We start from the raw sequence: 18,347 nt of genomic DNA on the forward strand, positions 1-18,347 counted from the left end.
GGTTTAGTTTCACGATCGGATATTTTCACAAACCACAGCTCATCCGATTATAAAAAGCTTACCACCAACGATTTAGGGAACTAACTACTTCCTGACTAATGGACTGAACCGCACAGTCCAGTTACTTGATTTATTAAACATAAATCAGGATTTCGTATGAAATGCATTGGTCTGTAGGCCTACACAACTTAAATTATTTATGTTGTAACTTATCTCTATTGACTGGAATATGAATAACATGATGAATATTTCACAATTTCGACAATATTTGGAACCGAAACAAGGAAATGAAGTTACTTCCTCAAGTTATTTTTCATCCACCAGAGCCTCCACTCACTATTCAATTCAATTCAAACTTTATTCACCATAGATTCGTTAGCAAATTCAATTGAGTTTAAGAGTGGTGACAAAATTGCATCATATGTCAAAATGAAAAATTTATACTCGAACAATTGAGAAATTTGAAATAGAATAAGAGACTAGAAACATAAAAGGATATGTTCAAAATAAATGTCCTAATTTTATCAGTGTGACATAAATTGAGTTTTCCAAAATTAAAAAGAGAATTGAAAGAAATTGATATTAGATGATAGATTTTTTAATTAATGAAATTCGAAATAATTGAGATTTAGACAATTTGAGATTTAGGAAATCAAATAATGCATCAAATAGTGTGAGATAAAATAATTGTGATTGTGAATTTGAGATCAAATAATTTCAGATGTTGGAAATCAAATAATTTGAGATGTTTGTCAAAAATGATCGAGAATTTGAGATACTCAAGATGAACTAAATGAGATTGATGAAGTAGAGTTTGTACTTACTCAAATCACAAAACGCGCCGAGGGATGCCGGATCTAGTGCAAGAACCTCGGCGCGCACCAACTTCAAAAGCCCACAAAAAATGTCTGATTTCGTAGACATGGTCAAAGGAGAGGTAGAAGTTGAAGTCGTTTGATGTTTAAGTTGACGTTGAAGTTGTATAGTCTTGTTGGTATCAATGTATATCGCCGCGTACTGTTGTCGCTGATGCTGCTGCTGCTGCTGCTGCTGCTGCTGTTACTGCAATGTAAAAACAATAATGTTATAAAAATCAAGAAAATCGAAAATTATTGATTCTAAGAAAAAGTTAACTCGAGTTTATATTAAATAATAATAATAATTAACATTAAATTATTAGGCATCATTATTTTCTAAATATTAAATATAGAAGCCACAAGAATTAAGTTGAACGACGCTTCGAATGAAAGGTTTCTATGGATTCGAGTTACGGTTGAATAGACTGAGCTGTCTGTGTATTACACCTAGGCATGTCAACTAGCCGCTTTAGCGCGTCGATTTGAACACCAGAAAAACAGCTTCCGAAAATTCCATAAATAAATTTGATAAATTTCCATTTCCTCAATAAAATCACAATAACGTCTTCATTATTACGAGAGCGAAATTGAAAATCAAATGTTGTAATTTACTTCTAAATATTTAAAACACAATTTGGACAATTTTGAGCAAAATGAACGTCACAATGGAAATGTCATAATGAAACACCTATATAATATAATCCGAACTTTCGGAACTTTGGAAATTGTCTCGTATGCGAAACCTAAGGTCTATGTATAAAATTTACAAGTAAGATAAATAGAATAAATAAATTTGATCGAAATAAATAAATAAATGAATGACGTTTGCTTACCTGTGAAAATGGCCGAACTGGAAAGAGGGATCAGCTGACCTGAGTTTTTATACTGACAGTGTGACGTCACTGATCCTGACCAATGAAAAGTACCAATATTACCGCCAAGTTTAAAAAATCATTTTCTGATGGGATTCGAACCTGATCAACACCACAAAAAATTCCATTTAGTTCGAATCCACGCAAATTCAATTATTAGTTTAATCCTCAGTTTACCCCAGTTATCAGTTTAACTTAATCTGTTTGACAAACTGTTTAAGATGCATTCTGAAAATCGATTTTAAGCAAACTGAACACATACAAACTCACATACGAGACAAACTTACACACCCGAGTGGTTACCACAGATCTATGGTCTAGTGGTTAGAATTCCCGCCTGGTAAACCAGAGACCACAGTTTCGAGTCCTGCCACCGCTTAAATTCGCTTTTGATAATTTGCCCCAAGTCTGTTTCTTTTTTTAATATTTCAGATTGTGATGAGGGGTGGCCTACTCGGTGATATTGATTTGAAGATGAAATAATTTTAGTGGATCATGAATTTAGGAAAAAGATTACAGCACCACTGACCCATGTTTAAAACCTACAGAAATATTTCGGATGATGGATGTAATTTCAGAGGGTATAATTTGAAACGCCAATAAGAGCAGCCCCAAAATGTGATCAGTAGTGTGAGTGAGTGAAACCTGTGATGGCTCTCACTCTTAATTACGAATCTATTCGATTCTTATTCAGTACATACAGTCGGTCATTTACTGTTGGGTGCTGCCCCTATGTGTATAATAAACGGTAAATTTGTGAATTAACTGATTCCTACTGCGGCGCGCGAGTAATAAGTTAGTTCATATATTCACCGTCAACGATATGTATAGGGGCAGCACTTGACGGTTAAAATATGTATGGTTTCGAACCAGTATTTACACGGTTCGAACCCGGGACACCCCAGAGTACATCCTCTATTCAGCATCAGGACCATTCGTGAACCACTTTCAGTAATTATTGGGTTCGTACCCGGGACACCCCTGTACATCCTCTATTTAGCATCAGTAACACTCTCGGACAGTACCCGGCCGGGTTCAAACCCGGGAGACACCCCTGTTCCAGCATCTCGGACCACTCTGAACCAGTATCAGTAATTACTGGATTCGAACCCGGGACACCCCTGTACATCCTCTATTCAGCATCAGGACCACTCTCTGAGACGCGGACTCTATTCAATCCGGACGCGTCCGGATGTCTCCAATTACACTCGTTCATCGATCACCGCGATCATCCGGATGTCATCCGGATACAAGTTCATCATAGCATCAACAGGCAACCAGTCTAGGCGCTCAGTCTATTACATCCTCGCTTGCCAGGGGTCCGGTATCACTCCCGAACTCGCTTCCACCGGTTAGCCGAATCCCTTGACGGGTGAAGATGGACAACCGTTTACGTTACCGCCGAGTCCGGTTCCGTGTCCGTACAATAACTACTACAAATGAATTTGATGAAATAAGTTGTATATTCATAATTTTATTTTAACGTAAAATATCTTTTTATTCAATAACAGTGCAAAAAATACACATTAAAAACCTCTAAAAAAATTATAATAAATTTGAATCGAGTGATGAAATAAATTTGAATCGAGTGATACCGCTACCGAATCCACAGTGCTCACTTCACGTTCACCAAGAATCTTAGTGTCTGATGTACCACAGAATGCACGCGTCTGGGTGGTTGGTTACACTAGGATCGTAGAGCGACGGAGATCACTGGTGGAGACAACCGCTGCCAGTGCTGGGTGAAACTTCACGACGGTTCGCTCATCATTTAGAATAATAGAGATGATTGCTAATGCTGTTTTAAATGATGGTTTTACGGCCGCCGGGATCTGAAAGAATCATGGATAGAAGAGCTCATAAACGAGTTAAGGACGCCAAACGTAAAGCGAGACCTGGTACGATTACAAAAAACAACCATACTTTTATTCACTATTTTCTAATGAATTCAAATTAAATTTCGGACCATATTAGGTTTCATATGAAAGCGGTTATCACTATTTTATTTTTGGTAAGATTCAAGAATAGGGGACTAGTGGTTAGGTTTAGGGTTAGGTTTAGTTCCCTAATCATCATTAATTACTATATACATTACTATCATTATATATCATCATTATCAATTACTAATATTATTACTTAATTGATTACTATCACTACATATATATTGCTATAGTCCCCTATTCTTGAATCGCACCCCTATTTCTGTTCCACGTCCATGAAACCCAGCCCTGAGGCGCTAAAAGTAATTCCTATTTTTCGTAATAAATGATTTTCAGAATTGAACGAGAAGCATGCCTGGTATAAACTGGATTTCGCGAATAATTTCGATACGGACCCGAGTAAGGTGGTTGATAACGTTGAACGGGTCGATTCTCGACGGGTGTCGCCTCGGGAATTCATCGAGAAATACGAGAGAACATATACACCAGTGGTTATAACACACGAACAGGACGACTGGCTCGCTCGAGAGAAATGGACCTTGGAGGTAAATAAACAGGGTTTCCAGCGGTCCTTCCAAGTCTTTCTTTTGGAAAAAGTTTGGACAAACATCATCTTTGTCCTTCTTTTTGACTCTAAGTCCTTCCTTTTGATAAGAGTCCTTCCAAATTTAATTTTTTCGCACGCAATTTTCTTCACAAATTCAACTGTTGAAGTATTTTACTACTTAAGACCTGTTAATTCAATTGTCAGTAAGATTGAATATACCAGAAAATGTTATGGAATGTATGACTGGTCTACACGAAAATAGTATTCCGGTGAAGGCATTGTGAAAATGCTTCCTTATGGGCCGTCATTTTACTAGAAAGAACTTCTTGCCGAGGCCAAAAGTCCCTCCTTTTGAGTCTAAAATTGCTGAAAAAGTCCTCCTTAGCACTGGAAACCCTGATAAAAATAATATTCAAAGACAGGGTTCTACAACTCCATGATTCCTTGAAAACTCCTTCAGAACAGATAAATGCTGTTAAATTGAATAACTTAGAACTCGACTAATTTGAGCAAAATGCCCAAAACTCCTTCAATTTTGAGAAATAGGCAATTGAAATGTTTGTAGTTTTACGGTACCGGTACAGTTTGGACCAATAATTTCAGGACGAGAAGATACACAATATCCGTGTATGATGAATAACGAGAGAGATCCCACGATAAATTCAGCCAAAAATGAAAAGATTGGCGTTGTTTTAAGTTGGTGTTTAATTTCTATTTTCCAGCGCTTTCAGAAGAAATACAGAAATCAACGTTTTAAATGCGGAGAAGACGATGATGGTTACTCCGTTAAAATGAAAATGAAATACTTCGTTGAATACATGAAGTTCACCAAAGACGACAGTCCTTTGTATATATTTGACAGCAGCTACGGCGAGGTATAAATTATTCGGGAAACTCAGGAAATCATATAAAGAAAAATCAGGGAAGACTCAGAAAAATCAGGAAATTTGACGAATTTTACCAAATCCTGGGAAACGCAGGGTATTCAGAAAATGCAATTGACCACGTGTTTCTTTATCAATGTATATAGCGTGATTGAATGAAAAATGAATTGGAAAACATAGTGAGATTCTAGTGATGATTTCTCTGATTCACTCGGGGAATTTTGTGAAATCTCATGGAAAACTCTTGTGAATTTGTAAATGGGCGGAATGTGGTCACCCTGACTAAAAACAGGGGGAGAACAAGTTATTGAATAAATTTCTGAGGGAGTAGTTAATTAGCGACTAGTAAGGCATGAAGTACAACCGACCGTTTATTACATTCTAAACGAATTACCAAGTTATTGTCAAATATCCACTGAACAAATATTCATTTTTATATCACACAGCACCCGAAACGTAAAAAACTATTAGAAGATTATGTGATACCAAAATATTTCCGCGAAGATTTATTCCAACACGCCGGTGAAGAGAAACGTCCTCCATACAGGTGTGGTTAACAGAAATCTGTTTTATTCTAAACTTGCTCACGTGTGTATTATTAGATTAAGAGACTGTTTGATTATGATTGTAGGTGGTTTGTGATGGGTCCAGCTCGATCGGGAACAGGAATACACATTGATCCACTGGGAACAAGTGCTTGGAACGCTTTATTATTCGGCCATAAACGGTAAATATACTATAGACCTCCCGTAAAATGGATAGGTGCCCTTTCATGGTAAATATACTATAGACCTCCCGTAAAATGGATAGGTCCCCTTTTATCATATTTGGTGATGTATTGTTTGGAGCAGTGTGGCTTAGTGGTAGAGTGCTCGCCCCCCAATCGGGAGGTTGTGTGTTCGAACCCCGGCTGTGCTGTAGTGTCCTTAGGCAAGGCATTAATTCACAATTGCTACTGGCTGACGACGCCTTGATCGCTCTGCAGCGTATCGGTGTTGCATCTCCCCAGGGAGAGTAAGAATGTACTGGATTGGTAACAGAAGCTGGGTAATAATTGAGTGACAGCGCTTTGAGCATTCATTGGAAAGGCGCTATATAAGCACTAATTATTATTATTATGTAAATTTTCATAGGAAAATTTTCATAGTAAATTCATAGTAAATTTTCATAGCTATTTTAAGGACCCACTCAAAGTGGACACAAAAATCCCCAATTATGTGGGTTCACTCCGACAGTGAGGTCATTGGGGGATTGAGGGGGAAGTAGGCGTCCAGTAGGACAGGAGTTAGTTTGCACATTATGTAGATATTTTAAGGAACAAGTTCAAATCAATTTCACGGAACAAACATACAGAGATAAAAGGAGAGAGAAAAACTAATAATAGAATAATCAATTTTCAACGAGCCCGTGCATATTAATAAAGAGGGAGATAGAAGAGTAATTTCTTTCTTTGTGGGCTATGAGCTAAGCCTTAATTAAGGTCGCTATCGCGAAAAGGGAAAGGAAAAAGAAAAAAAACGAAAGGAGAAGAAATGAGAATTGATGAATATTGTTATAAAGTTGGGAAGATTTAGGTCGATATCGTTGTCACTGATGTGTATGAGTTTTGAATTGTAGTTGGTGTCTATTCCCTACGAACACGCCTAAAGAAATGCTCAAGCTGAAATCGGGCGAAGGTTGGAAACATCGCGACGAGGCGATCACCTGGTTTAAATACGTATATCCCCGTACGCAGGCGTCGTCGTGGCCGCAACAATATCAACCGGTAAGAGAGTAGATATATTCAAAAAAAGTAATGGTTATTAGTGTGTACGAAGGAAGGGGTGTTGAAAACCAGCACCTTCAATGCTAGAGTCATGGCGCCATCTAGTGGTATAGCTGGTGTACAAGTTCCCCATTTTGCGTATGTACTATACCGACGCCCCCTAGTGAATCATATCTCGTTGTTTATAGTTGGAGTTAATTCAGAAACCCGGTGAGACGGTATTTGTACCGAGCGGTTGGTGGCACGTTGTGATCAATCTCGACGATACGATCGCCGTCACTCAGAACTTCTGCAGTACGACCAACTTTCCGATCGTTTGGCACAAAACCGTCCGCGGACGTCCGAAATTATCGAAAAAATGGTATCGAGTTTTGAGCGTAAGTTTTTCGTTAGAATATCGTCACGATTAGAAACAAAATATGTATTGACAATTTGAAACACAGGATCCAGTTCCACAGTTGTGAGTTAAGATTTGACTCTGAGTTAACTCATCGAAAATGAACTAATTTTAACTCAGAGTTAACTCTTACTCATGACTGTGGAACTGGATCCTGAATTGTTAAATGTTTGAATTTTTTTTCTTATAGAAAATTCGGCCGGACCTAACAGTTATAGCTGATAGCGTTGATCTGAGTAAACCGACGGGGATGAATTCGGATAGTTCCAGTTCGGGTTCGAGCAGTTCCAGTTCAGATACTGATAGTCAAGAAAGCGCCGATGAGAAAGTCGACCGAAATGGCGATCATCCACGCAAAAGGTTTGTTTTTGATAGAAAGCAAGGAGTGACTATTATGAAAACATACACAAACACCTCCCCCCTGGAGAGAGAGAATTCAGCCACTGTGTGACTGAATCAAGTATGGGTACAGTGCATATACATAATTGGGGAAGAATACCACATCATGGTTTCCACAGAATGGGGAAATGGGGAAAAATTTGGGAATTTTGAAATGATAATTCCCAGTTTGGAAATACTAGGGAATTTGAAAATTAGGGAAATATTTGGGAAATTCATTACATTTCACATATTGCATTTGCCAAGAGCAACTTTCTTCAGCAATTTCCCTTGAAAATCATATTCATCAACCAGTCACCACTAAAATGTTGACTGTAGCATGATAATATGTGTTGATTTGCATTTGGGAAAATTGAAAAATCACCCATGAAATACTTGGGAAAAACGTTGGAATTTTTTGAATTCATATAACTGTGGGAACCATGCCACAGACTAGAGGGTTACAGAGTCCAAGGCAATTCTGCATTGTTTCTTGAAAAAGAGGGAATGGTACATCATTCTCGCTGGTTATTAGTGACAAAAGAAATCTCTTGATAAGAAATGGCCTTCGCTGAGGGTCGGGGAAATATAGAATTTTGAGAATTTCGGATTCCCTGATATGCAAGAAACCTACATAGCTTTTTGGTTGGAGATAAATTGAAAAGTGAATGTCCTCCCATGTTAATTACAAATCATCGATTTCTCGTTACAGACAAAAACTGAAGAAGAAAGAGGGTAGCTCGTGTTCGAAACCACCGAAAGGCCACAGAACGCGCTCCAAATCACCGGAAAAACAACACCACCACCACAACATAGAACGATCAAAATCATCATCAACATCCGGACAAAATCACAACCGGCATCATCACCATCATCGAGTGAGATCATCTAGTAGCAGTAGTGACGAGACGTTCAGTCAACGCAGTATTTCTAGTACTCCGAAAAACTGTAGATAAAATCTATTAATTAATTCCGCATTGACCACGAACGCAGTCATCAATCACGTGGTTTTAATCATAAGACTGGAGTATAGTGTTTATCGAACAAAAATACCGGCAAGCTTAGAACGGTCTCAAGTCGTTAGATTGGCTGTAGAAACGCAGATTGAGGTAAGACTGGTATTAAAAATCTAAGCTTAGACCGCAACTCGCCAAAATTAGTTCTCACTTTCAACTGTTTAACCAAATATAAGTTTATTGTATAAGTTGATTGAACTATAATGTGTTGAATCAGTCGAGGTCAGACCGTCAGTCTAGTTCCACCACAGTTGAGTGCATTAGCGTAGCGTTGAAAATGAACTTATTTATTGGTATTGAAATGGAGCTCGCAAACTGTGCAACTGACGTCTGGTTTATTATAGCTGTATAGATTCACTCTTACGTCCAATGAAATTCTATTTGTGTAAATATATAAGGTTTAAATAATCATTACTTCGTCAAGATTAGAGGTTGGATAAACATTCAATTCAATCAGTCATCGTGTGACGTTTCATTAAACTTCACTGATTTTTGCGCTTCTCAAAATATTCTCACTTATATTCACTTGATTTAGTTTAACTCTTCAATTTTTATCCAATGGGATACCGGCGAGGCTACTGTGGGAAGTGAGGATTCAGCGATAATCCGCCAGGTGTTACTAGTGGTACTGGGTTACCGCGCTTCAATTTCGTCTACATTTCAATAAACTTCGAGTCAACTTTTCCGATAAGTAAATCAATTTACAGTGAAATCAATACCATCCACTGAGTGAGAAAGGAAATCTTATATCTATCCGATGAGTCGTTTGATAATTTTCTCATTTGAAAGTAAAGTCCAAATTTCATTGAAAATGAACTGATTTTCATTACGAAACCCGGTGTTTTGTCGCGCCATCTGGTGTTGCTGGTATTCCATTCAACTTGTACAATCATGTACTTAATTCATGTATCAATGATCTCTGTACATACTCTATTACTTGATGAGGCCTGTGCCAAGCTTTATTGAGGCCGCGTAGTTCTATTTCAAGAAGGAGGGCATTTTTTTCCTATTGAAAAAGGACTGATCTTAAATATGAAGTGCTCGCGTATAACCTGAATAAATCATTTGGGAATGGATACAGTTCCCAGCTGTACCGGTTTATGCGGAAACTTCTGAATTCTAATATGTAGATAATCTGAATTAATGAAGAAATTAAATCGATTTAAGAGTTAAACCTTTTTGTGAAACTCGGCCCTGGTTCCAATTGATTCGAGTTACCAGTGAGTTTACTACTTGACTTTATTTATAAAAATGATCCCGATGTAAATAAGCAGCACTGATGATGATACATTATGATACTGTATGTAGTTTTTCACAGGGTGGCCACTTTTATTTGACTTTCTTTCTCCCCGACTATTCCCTGACATGCGCGTTATTTTCCCTGACTTGATCTGTTAAGAATCCGATCAAGTAACACAGTCAAAGACATACGTAAGACATAGACAGAAACTGTTTGATTTTAGGCACAATCTATATTCTAAAAAATCATAGCTTCTTTTTTATTCACAAGATATTTCCTTGATTTTCAGGTAAGTGGCGCCACCCTGTTTCATTGTCTCTTGTTTCTTGTGTTCAAACTTGTCTATTTTGATAATCAGTTATCGGTCATTTTCTTCGCAAAAAAAAAATGTAAAAGGCAGTTGAAATTTTGAATTGTTACGTACTGAAGTCCTGCAGATGAAATTTAAACGTGATTATTATTGCTTGAAAAACTAATAAAAATTTTTAATGTTATGTCAACAACACTAGTTTTCATCCAAAAGAATGTTTTGATTTTATTCAAACGGACAGATATGTATTAAGTGTGGAAATCAGTAGTTCCATGAGACAGTAATATTATTTGTTCGGCATTTAAGTAAACCTTTTAACACAAATACAGATCTTTGAGCAGCAAAAACTTAATATTTAAACATATTTCAGCAAGGCTTAACACCAAACAGCATTCTCGAAAGCAGCTAATTTCTAATCCTGGACCCTGCTGCACCTCAGACAATCGATAATTTGTCCACATGTGTTCAGTACTTCCCGTGAGGTTTTTTTCCAGGTGGAAATCAACAACAAACACCAGACATTTTATCAGCGCACTTTCAAGAACTGATCGTCCACACTTCAAACTACAGTAGAACTTTCTTAATTCAGACGTTGAACTTGTTTACTTTAGATTTTTCAATCTGGGGCCAGTTGCACAGTCGAGACTTAGTCCAAAAGTGGTCTTAAATCTTAAAACTGGTCTTAAATTGTTAGATTAGCTATAGAACTAAGTTGGTCTTAGACTGGTCTTAAGTCTAAGCCGTGACTATGCAACCAACCCCTGCTTACTTGGGACGATTTAAGCTGGAACCAAGTAAGCTATTATTCATAATTCGGTATTTACTTAAAGAAATCTAGTCATGCGAATTAAATGAGTTCTTCTGTACTCGATGACTGTCTTGAAGGGTCGGAAGTTCCAGGCGGCAGATTAATATATCCTCCATAAACACTACCAGCACAAGAGCTGTAATTCACTACGAAATGCACTATTCATTTATATAAACTAACATCATTGCTGATTTTGTAAACACGCCGGCAACAAATTCCTTCCGATCGCCAACGAATGACAAAACCAATCGGAGATCCACGTCGGTAAAACGGGTAAAACAGCGAGGACGCATTCGCCGAGTAGATCGCAGGCGTAACGCTCGCGAGGTCGTTTAGATAACAACGCGCTACGATACGCGCGGATAACCGGCGTTAAATCGCTCGCGCACGATTTCATAACGCTCGTAAAATTCGTGAATAAATCGTCGACGTATTTACGTCCGTAGACGTCGTCTCGTATCGACGGTAAACTCGCGTTCCATAGTTCCTCCTTCATCGTTAGCGACGCGGCTAAATCTGAAACGTATCAATAATAATCATCGATTATGATCGAAAAGAAAATGAGGAAAATGCAGTAAACCTCGCCGTTCTGGAACTAACTCATTCCGCAGTAAGTGGTAGTTTAGAATTGGAAAATACAGCGGAACCTCGTTACAACGAACTTCACGGGACCAAAAACTCTCTTCGTGATCTAGCAATCTCAACATATTTCCCTGACTTATCTGTGACTTCTAGCTTTTGCCGTTTTAAAGATTTTAACTGTCTGATTTTAACTGATTTTAAAATTCTGCGAGTTTTCCCCGATTTCGAGGTAAGTGGCGCCACCTTGTTCAACTGTATGTGGGGAAAGACTGAGGATTGGGTGGAGAGAGACGCCGAGTATTTATACTCACTAGTTTTATATCCACCCGGTTCAACTAGAGAAACTTTAACGCCGAATTTCTTCATTTCCAGTCGTAAAACATCGGAATAACCTTCGATCGCGTATTTAGACGCTACATACACTCCGAATTCTTCCATAGGTACCCGACCTGAATATATACAATCAATACCTCGATATAAACTATCGATCAGTCAGTTAAACAGGGTCCGATCTAAGCACTTGTCCGATTGCCCGGGACAAGTATATTCTCATCAGGGCAAGTAGGTTATCATTATCACTTTTCCTCTGAGCTAGTGCAGTGCAATTTCATGTCTCAATGCTTTTTCCCACTCGATACAACGGATGATAGTGCCACCAATCCGACTGCCTGTGTAGGGCAAGTAGTTTTTGGAGGGGGCAAGCGAAATTCCAGATACGCTTGCCCCTCTGGCAAGTGGCTTTCATTCCTTAGATCGGACCGTGAACAAAGGTAAGTTGCTCAAAATTAGGTATTGGTATCGCATTCAGCCACCAGACTATTTACAGTAGGCTGATATTAATCTCAGTATTTCACACTTAATGAGCTAAATCCACAGTTGATAACCGTTTAATCTGAGAATTTCAAAGTTTTTTACTAAACTTCATCATTCATCAGAGAAACAAAAATAACATGATTTTCGAGTTTCTGATGATGAAGTTTCTAAAATCATAACTTCGAAACTGTCAGAATAAACTGTTAAATCATCAACTGTGGATTTTGCTCATTATTTATCCACTGGTTAAGACTTACCAAATTTCGACCAATTAGCCCCAGGGGCCGGTTGCATAGTCATGGCTTAGACTTAAGACCAGTCAAAGACCAACTTAGTTCTATAGCTAATCTAACAACTTAAGATTTAAGACCACTTTTGGACTTAAGTCACGACTGTGTAACTGGCCCCAGAACTACAGCAGAACTCAGTTTATCTAGACTTAAATCAATTCATTTTTCGAATTTTCAATGGGAACTTTGGTATTATGTACTTACCGGTAAAACTGGACATGTTAACAATTCTACCGCGAGATTGTCTCAATAACGGTAAAAATGTCCTCACTGTTCTCACCATTCCGTGGAAATTGATATCGAAAACCTTTTTGACGATGATTTCCTGCGATGTCATCTCGATCGGGCCGACTTGGAAAATACCGGCGTTATTCACTAGACCCCATAGTCCTATAGATCAATAGAAATTATATATTAAACTGAGTTACAACACCACTGAGACATTCCACATTTCACATGAGACATTTATTACTGAGGGACCATGATGAACTACAAACACCAGATATTAGACATTTTATCAGCACAGTTATAAAAACTGATCGTCCACACTTCACGTGTGTTCAGAACTTCACATCAGATATTTTGAATTGAAAATGAACTACAAACACCACACATTAAACATTTTATCAGCACATTTTCAAAAAGTGATCATCCTCACTTCAAACTACAATTAGTGAATGTCTTAAATAGTCGCAGGTACCAAACTTTCTCCTCATAGACTGTTTTTTACCTGTGGATTTTTTACTAATAATATCAAACACGGCTTCTATTTGATCTTGTTTCATCACATCTAGCTGCACAATCTCCAATCTGTTATCAAAGAACAAAGTCAGATTTAGCCTTGCAAGAAAACACACCAAAATAAGGCTAAACAAAAATGATACCTTGTTTCTCCGCAGCGGCCGGGTCATTTTTGTAAAATATGATAAAATTTATAAACAGTTCATTTCTATAGCGGCCGGATCTGTTATGGTAAAATTGATCACGATTTTTAAAAAAAGTAATGTATAGGGTAGATAGGCGGCCGGCCGGGTCAACATTTAAGCTCAGCAGAGCGGAGAAACAAGGTATCAATTTTTTTTAGCCTAACATCTCACAAACCGGCTCCACAGGTTCAATCAAAGTCTAAAAGGTTTTTAATCAAGATTGAGAACTATGCAACCGGCTCAGGGGGTTTCTGAAATACTTGTTAGAACATGTTTGTTTTAGGTTCATCGCTCCAACTCCTTCTATATTTAAACATCCGGCGAACACAGTCATCCCTATACTGTCTAATTTCTTTGCCAGTTCGTATCCAAACCCGCTGTCGCAACCTGAAAATAACAACATTCGATCGTTCAAATAAATGAATCCTCGAAAAAAGTCACATTCTATAAATCGACAGCCTGGAGTCTGGACCTCTCCGACATTCGATACTTTATCAGAATTTTTCCAGTTTTTGATTGTTGACACTAATGTGTACAGTGACATTATTCATTGATGATGAACTACAAACACCAGATATTAGACATTTTATCAGCAGACTTTCAAAAACTGATCGTCCATACTTCATACTTAAAAACTATGTAGGCCTACTGAATGTCTCGAAGGGATGGTTCTAGGCTCGAGGCCGCAGATTAAGTACGTACCGGTTATAAGAACTGTTTTTCCCAGCGCAGGTAAATGACTCGCCGGCAATATCGAATATATGAACAGACAACAGACAGCGAACGACATCACACCGGCCGGACCCTTCAGGAAAAAATGACACGCCGGTTCCCCGACGAATAGAACGGCTAAACTAACAATCGAACGAACTCCGAATCGAAATTCATTCGTAAAGAATTTCGAAAGAATCGCCATCGCGAACACGACAGTTATCAGTGAATAGATGACTGAATAGAATAGAAAATCATCGTCTAATACTAAACCAACAACGTCATCATCATCATCAGCAGCAGCAGCAGCATCGTTCATCGTATAACCCGATTATTGTCACAAAACCAAACCCCTACCTACGACACGTACGCAATTATTAATTACAGAGCGCGCTTGCTAATTAGTTATCACACTACGCTTGCAATCAGCCGAGTTTAATTAATTTCTCGGATTTAGGTCTCGGTTTTCCTAGAAATGTCATATATATATGAGCCATCCACGTTCCCGTCTCGACCCGTTACTGTCTCGACCCGTTCCCGTCTCGACCCTACCGTACAATAGCGCCACCACAGTCGATTATTTGAACTAAAACACTACGGCGCGTATCGGATTCGTTTTTCGCATGTGAACCTACCAACAATTTTAAAAAATCAAATTAGATTTTTGAAAACTTTTCATTGAAAAGATCGAATGATGGAAACGGTATAAGCTTAAGTGCAGATCCGCACCTCCCCGCGTAAACGGTTCAATCAATTACATTTAATATCAACACGTATTTCAGATTCAAAATTCAGCAATTCAGTGGTTTGCCATTGGTTAATTTTTAGATATCTTCACTAGAAAGATTTTAGCCTGGATTCTGTCATTCAGCAGATTGCGTCAATCACGAGAGGTGTGGATCTGCACTTACCAAGAAAACGCCTCCAATGTCAACAGAAGTAAAAATTCAAGATGCGAAGTAAGCAATTTCCCGTCGAGATTTCCTCCCAGAAATAATATATATTTACTGGTAAAGCTAAACTAATTTCAAATATAATCTTGAATGAATTACACGAGTGTAATTATTTTGGTTTCTAAAAAATAAAATCAACTTTCTTTAAATCTCTCAAACCGTTTTTTCAAAAAACGACCCGGCCCGGGGCATTTTGTTTGGGGCATGTTTATTGCCATTAATCAATTCGAATTCATCAAATTTATGAAGAAAATTAATGTCTGAATTTTGCGAAAAAAATAAAGATGATTGTTAAATTCATGACGCGTTATCTTTCTCTACAGATCCCGTGGGTTTCTCCATGGACCCTATGTTCCTGTCTCGACCCTTCAAACCTCTCTCTAGTCTCTACACAGTCCCGTGGACACTATGTTCCTGTCTCGACCCTTCAAACCTGTCTCTAGTCTCTACACAGTCCCGTGGACACTATGTTCCTGTCTCGACCCTTCAAACCTGTCTCTACTCTCTACACAGTCCCGTGGACACTATGTTCCCGTCTCGACCCTTCAAATCTGTCTCTACTCTCTACACAGTCCTGTGGACACCATGTTCCCGTCTCGACCCTTCAAAACTGTCTCTAGTCTCTACACAGTCCCGTAGACACCATGTTCCCGTTTCGACCCTTCACACCTGTCTCTACTCTCTACACAGTCCCCTGGACACCATGTTCCCGTCTCGACCCTTCTAACCTGTCTCTAGTCTCTACACAGTCCCGTAGACACCATGTTCCCGTCTCGACCCTTCTAACCTGTCTCTACTCTCTACACAGTCCCGTGGACACTATGTTCCCGTCTCGACCCTTCAAATCTGTCTCTACTCTCTACACAGTCCTGTGGACACCATGTTCCCGTCTCGACCCTTCTAACCTGTCTCTAGTCTCTACACAGTCCCGTGGACCCTATGTTCCCGTCTCGACCCTTCACACCTGTCTCTACTCTCTACACAGTCCCCTGGACACCATGTTCCCGTCTCGACCCTTCTAACCTGTCTCTAGTCTCTACACAGTCCCGTAGACACCATGTTCCCGTCTCGACCCTTCTAACCTGTCTCTACTCTGTACACAGTCCCGTGGACACTATGTTCCCGTCTCGACCCTTCAAATCTGTCTCTACTCTCTACACAGTCCCGTGGACCCTATGTTCCCGTCTCGACCCTTCACACCTGTCTCTACTCTCTACACAGTCCCGTGGACCCTATGTTCCCGTCTCGACCCTTCACACCTGTCTCTACTCTCTACACAGTCATGTGGACACCATGTTCCCGTCTCGACATTTTTAGTGGACACAGGTTTAAGATGTTGGCTGTGTGTTACGTATCTTGTATCAAGATATTTCGATATAAGTAATGATTTGTCATTCACGATTTGTCGGGCTACAACAGGCAGAAAAAAAAGAAAATTAAGATGAGAATGAAAGCCTTTCGTATTGAAGACCATGGGATTCAGCCAAGGAACATTGTAGCCTAGTTATACTTCTGATATACCTACCGAATTATCGATTATCAAAAATCTAGAATTTCGACTATTAGGACAATGTCGGTTGTAATCTTCTGGTTCTTTGAGTTCGTTCTAATGAGTTTTCATGGTAATGTGTATGGTACATATTCCTGAAAATTTCACTGAGTTTGATTGAAAATTGTAGAAATTTTCCTTATGTATACATGTATCAATATTCAGTCCGTCGGCATCGATTTTGTAGATTTCTCATCTTTTTAATCAATGAATATTCGACCAATTTTAATATTAATTTCCATCTTTTTAAAGGCTCGTCCCACTGAGTGGAAATATTACAAGCCGATTAGATATGTCAGAGTATCCCAGAAACTGTCTAGAAACGGATGTGAAGGGTCGAGACGGGAACATGGTGTCCGCGGGACTGTGTAGAGACTAGAGACAGGTTAGAAGGGTCGAGACGGGAACATGGTGTCCACGGGACTGTGTAGAGAGTAGAGACAGGTGTGAAGGGTCGAGACGGGAACATAGGGTCCACGGGACTGTGTAGAGAGTAGAGACAGATTTGAAGGGTCGAGACGGGAACATAGTGTCCACGGGACTGTGTAGAGAGTAGAGACAGATTTGAAGGGTCGAGACGGGAACATGGTGTCCACAGGACTGTGTAGAGACTAGAGACAGGTTAGAAGGGTCGAGACGGGAACATGGTGTCCACAGGACTGTGTAGAGACTAGAGACAGTTTTAAAGGGTCGAGACGGGAACATGGTGTCCACGGGACTGTGTAGAGAGTAGAGACAGGTGTGAAGGGTCGAGACGGGAACATGGTGTCCACGGGACTGTGTAGAGAGTAGAGACAGGTGTGAAGGGTCGAGACGGGAACATGGTGTCTACGGGACTGTGTAGAGAGTAGAGACAGTTTTGAAGGGTCGAGACGGGAACATGGTGTCTACGGGACTGTGTAGAGAGTAGAGACAGGTGTGAAGGGTCGAGACGGGAACGTAGTGTCCACGGGACTGTGTAGAGAGTAGAGACAGGTGTGAAGGGTCGAGACGGGAACATGGTGTCTACGGGACTGTGTAGAGAGTAGAGACGGGTGTGAAGGGTCGAGACGGGAACATGGTGTCTACGGGACTCTGTAGAGACTAGAGACAGTTTTGAAGGGTCGAGACGGGAACATGGTGTACACGGGACTGTGTAGAGAGTGGAGACAGATTTGAAGGGTCGAGACGGGAACATGGTGTCCAGGGGACTGTGTAGAGACTAGAGACAGGTTAGAAGGGTCGAGACGGGAACATGGTGTCTACGGGACTGTGTAGAGACTAGAGACAGGTTAGAAGGGTCGAGACGGGAACATGGTGTCCACGGGACTGTGTAGAGAGTAGAGACAGTTTTGAAGGGTCGAGACGGGAACATGGTGTCCACAGGACTGTGTAGAGAGTAGAGACAGTTTTGAAGGGTCGAGACGGGAACATGGTGTCCACAGGACTGTGTAGAGACTAGAGACAGGTTAGAAGGGTCGAGACGGGAACATGGTGTCCACAGGACTGTGTAGAGACTAGAGACAGTTT

General features: G+C 39.7%; 2 protein-coding genes across 2 annotated transcripts; one reads left to right on the top strand and one right to left on the bottom strand.

The window, feature by feature from the left end:
* The first annotated feature begins 3,294 nt into the window (after positions 1–3,294).
* Positions 3,295–10,154, top strand: LOC141912524 (bifunctional arginine demethylase and lysyl-hydroxylase JMJD6-like). Its single transcript, XM_074803776.1, has 9 exons — positions 3,295–3,627; positions 4,006–4,214; positions 4,939–5,091; positions 5,547–5,647; positions 5,732–5,827; positions 6,718–6,865; positions 7,054–7,242; positions 7,453–7,622; positions 8,353–10,154. The coding sequence occupies exons 1-9, from the start codon at positions 3,537–3,539 to the stop codon at positions 8,594–8,596; spliced, it is 1,401 nt and encodes a 466-aa protein (XP_074659877.1). The 5' UTR covers positions 3,295–3,536; the 3' UTR covers positions 8,597–10,154.
* LOC141912526 (retinol dehydrogenase 7-like) lies at positions 10,145–14,806 on the bottom strand. The gene is made up of 6 exons (XM_074803777.1): positions 14,328–14,806; positions 13,886–14,012; positions 13,430–13,509; positions 12,904–13,089; positions 11,908–12,045; positions 10,145–11,530 (listed from the first exon to the last, which is right to left on the bottom strand). The coding sequence occupies exons 1-6, from the start codon at positions 14,653–14,655 to the stop codon at positions 11,196–11,198; spliced, it is 1,194 nt and encodes a 397-aa protein (XP_074659878.1). The 5' UTR covers positions 14,656–14,806; the 3' UTR covers positions 10,145–11,195.
* Between the last annotated feature and the right edge of the window lie 3,541 nt (positions 14,807–18,347).

Source organism: Tubulanus polymorphus, chromosome 11 (assembly GCF_964204645.1).
Source record: "Tubulanus polymorphus chromosome 11, tnTubPoly1.2, whole genome shotgun sequence".
NCBI lineage: Eukaryota > Metazoa > Nemertea > Palaeonemertea > Tubulaniformes > Tubulanidae > Tubulanus > Tubulanus polymorphus.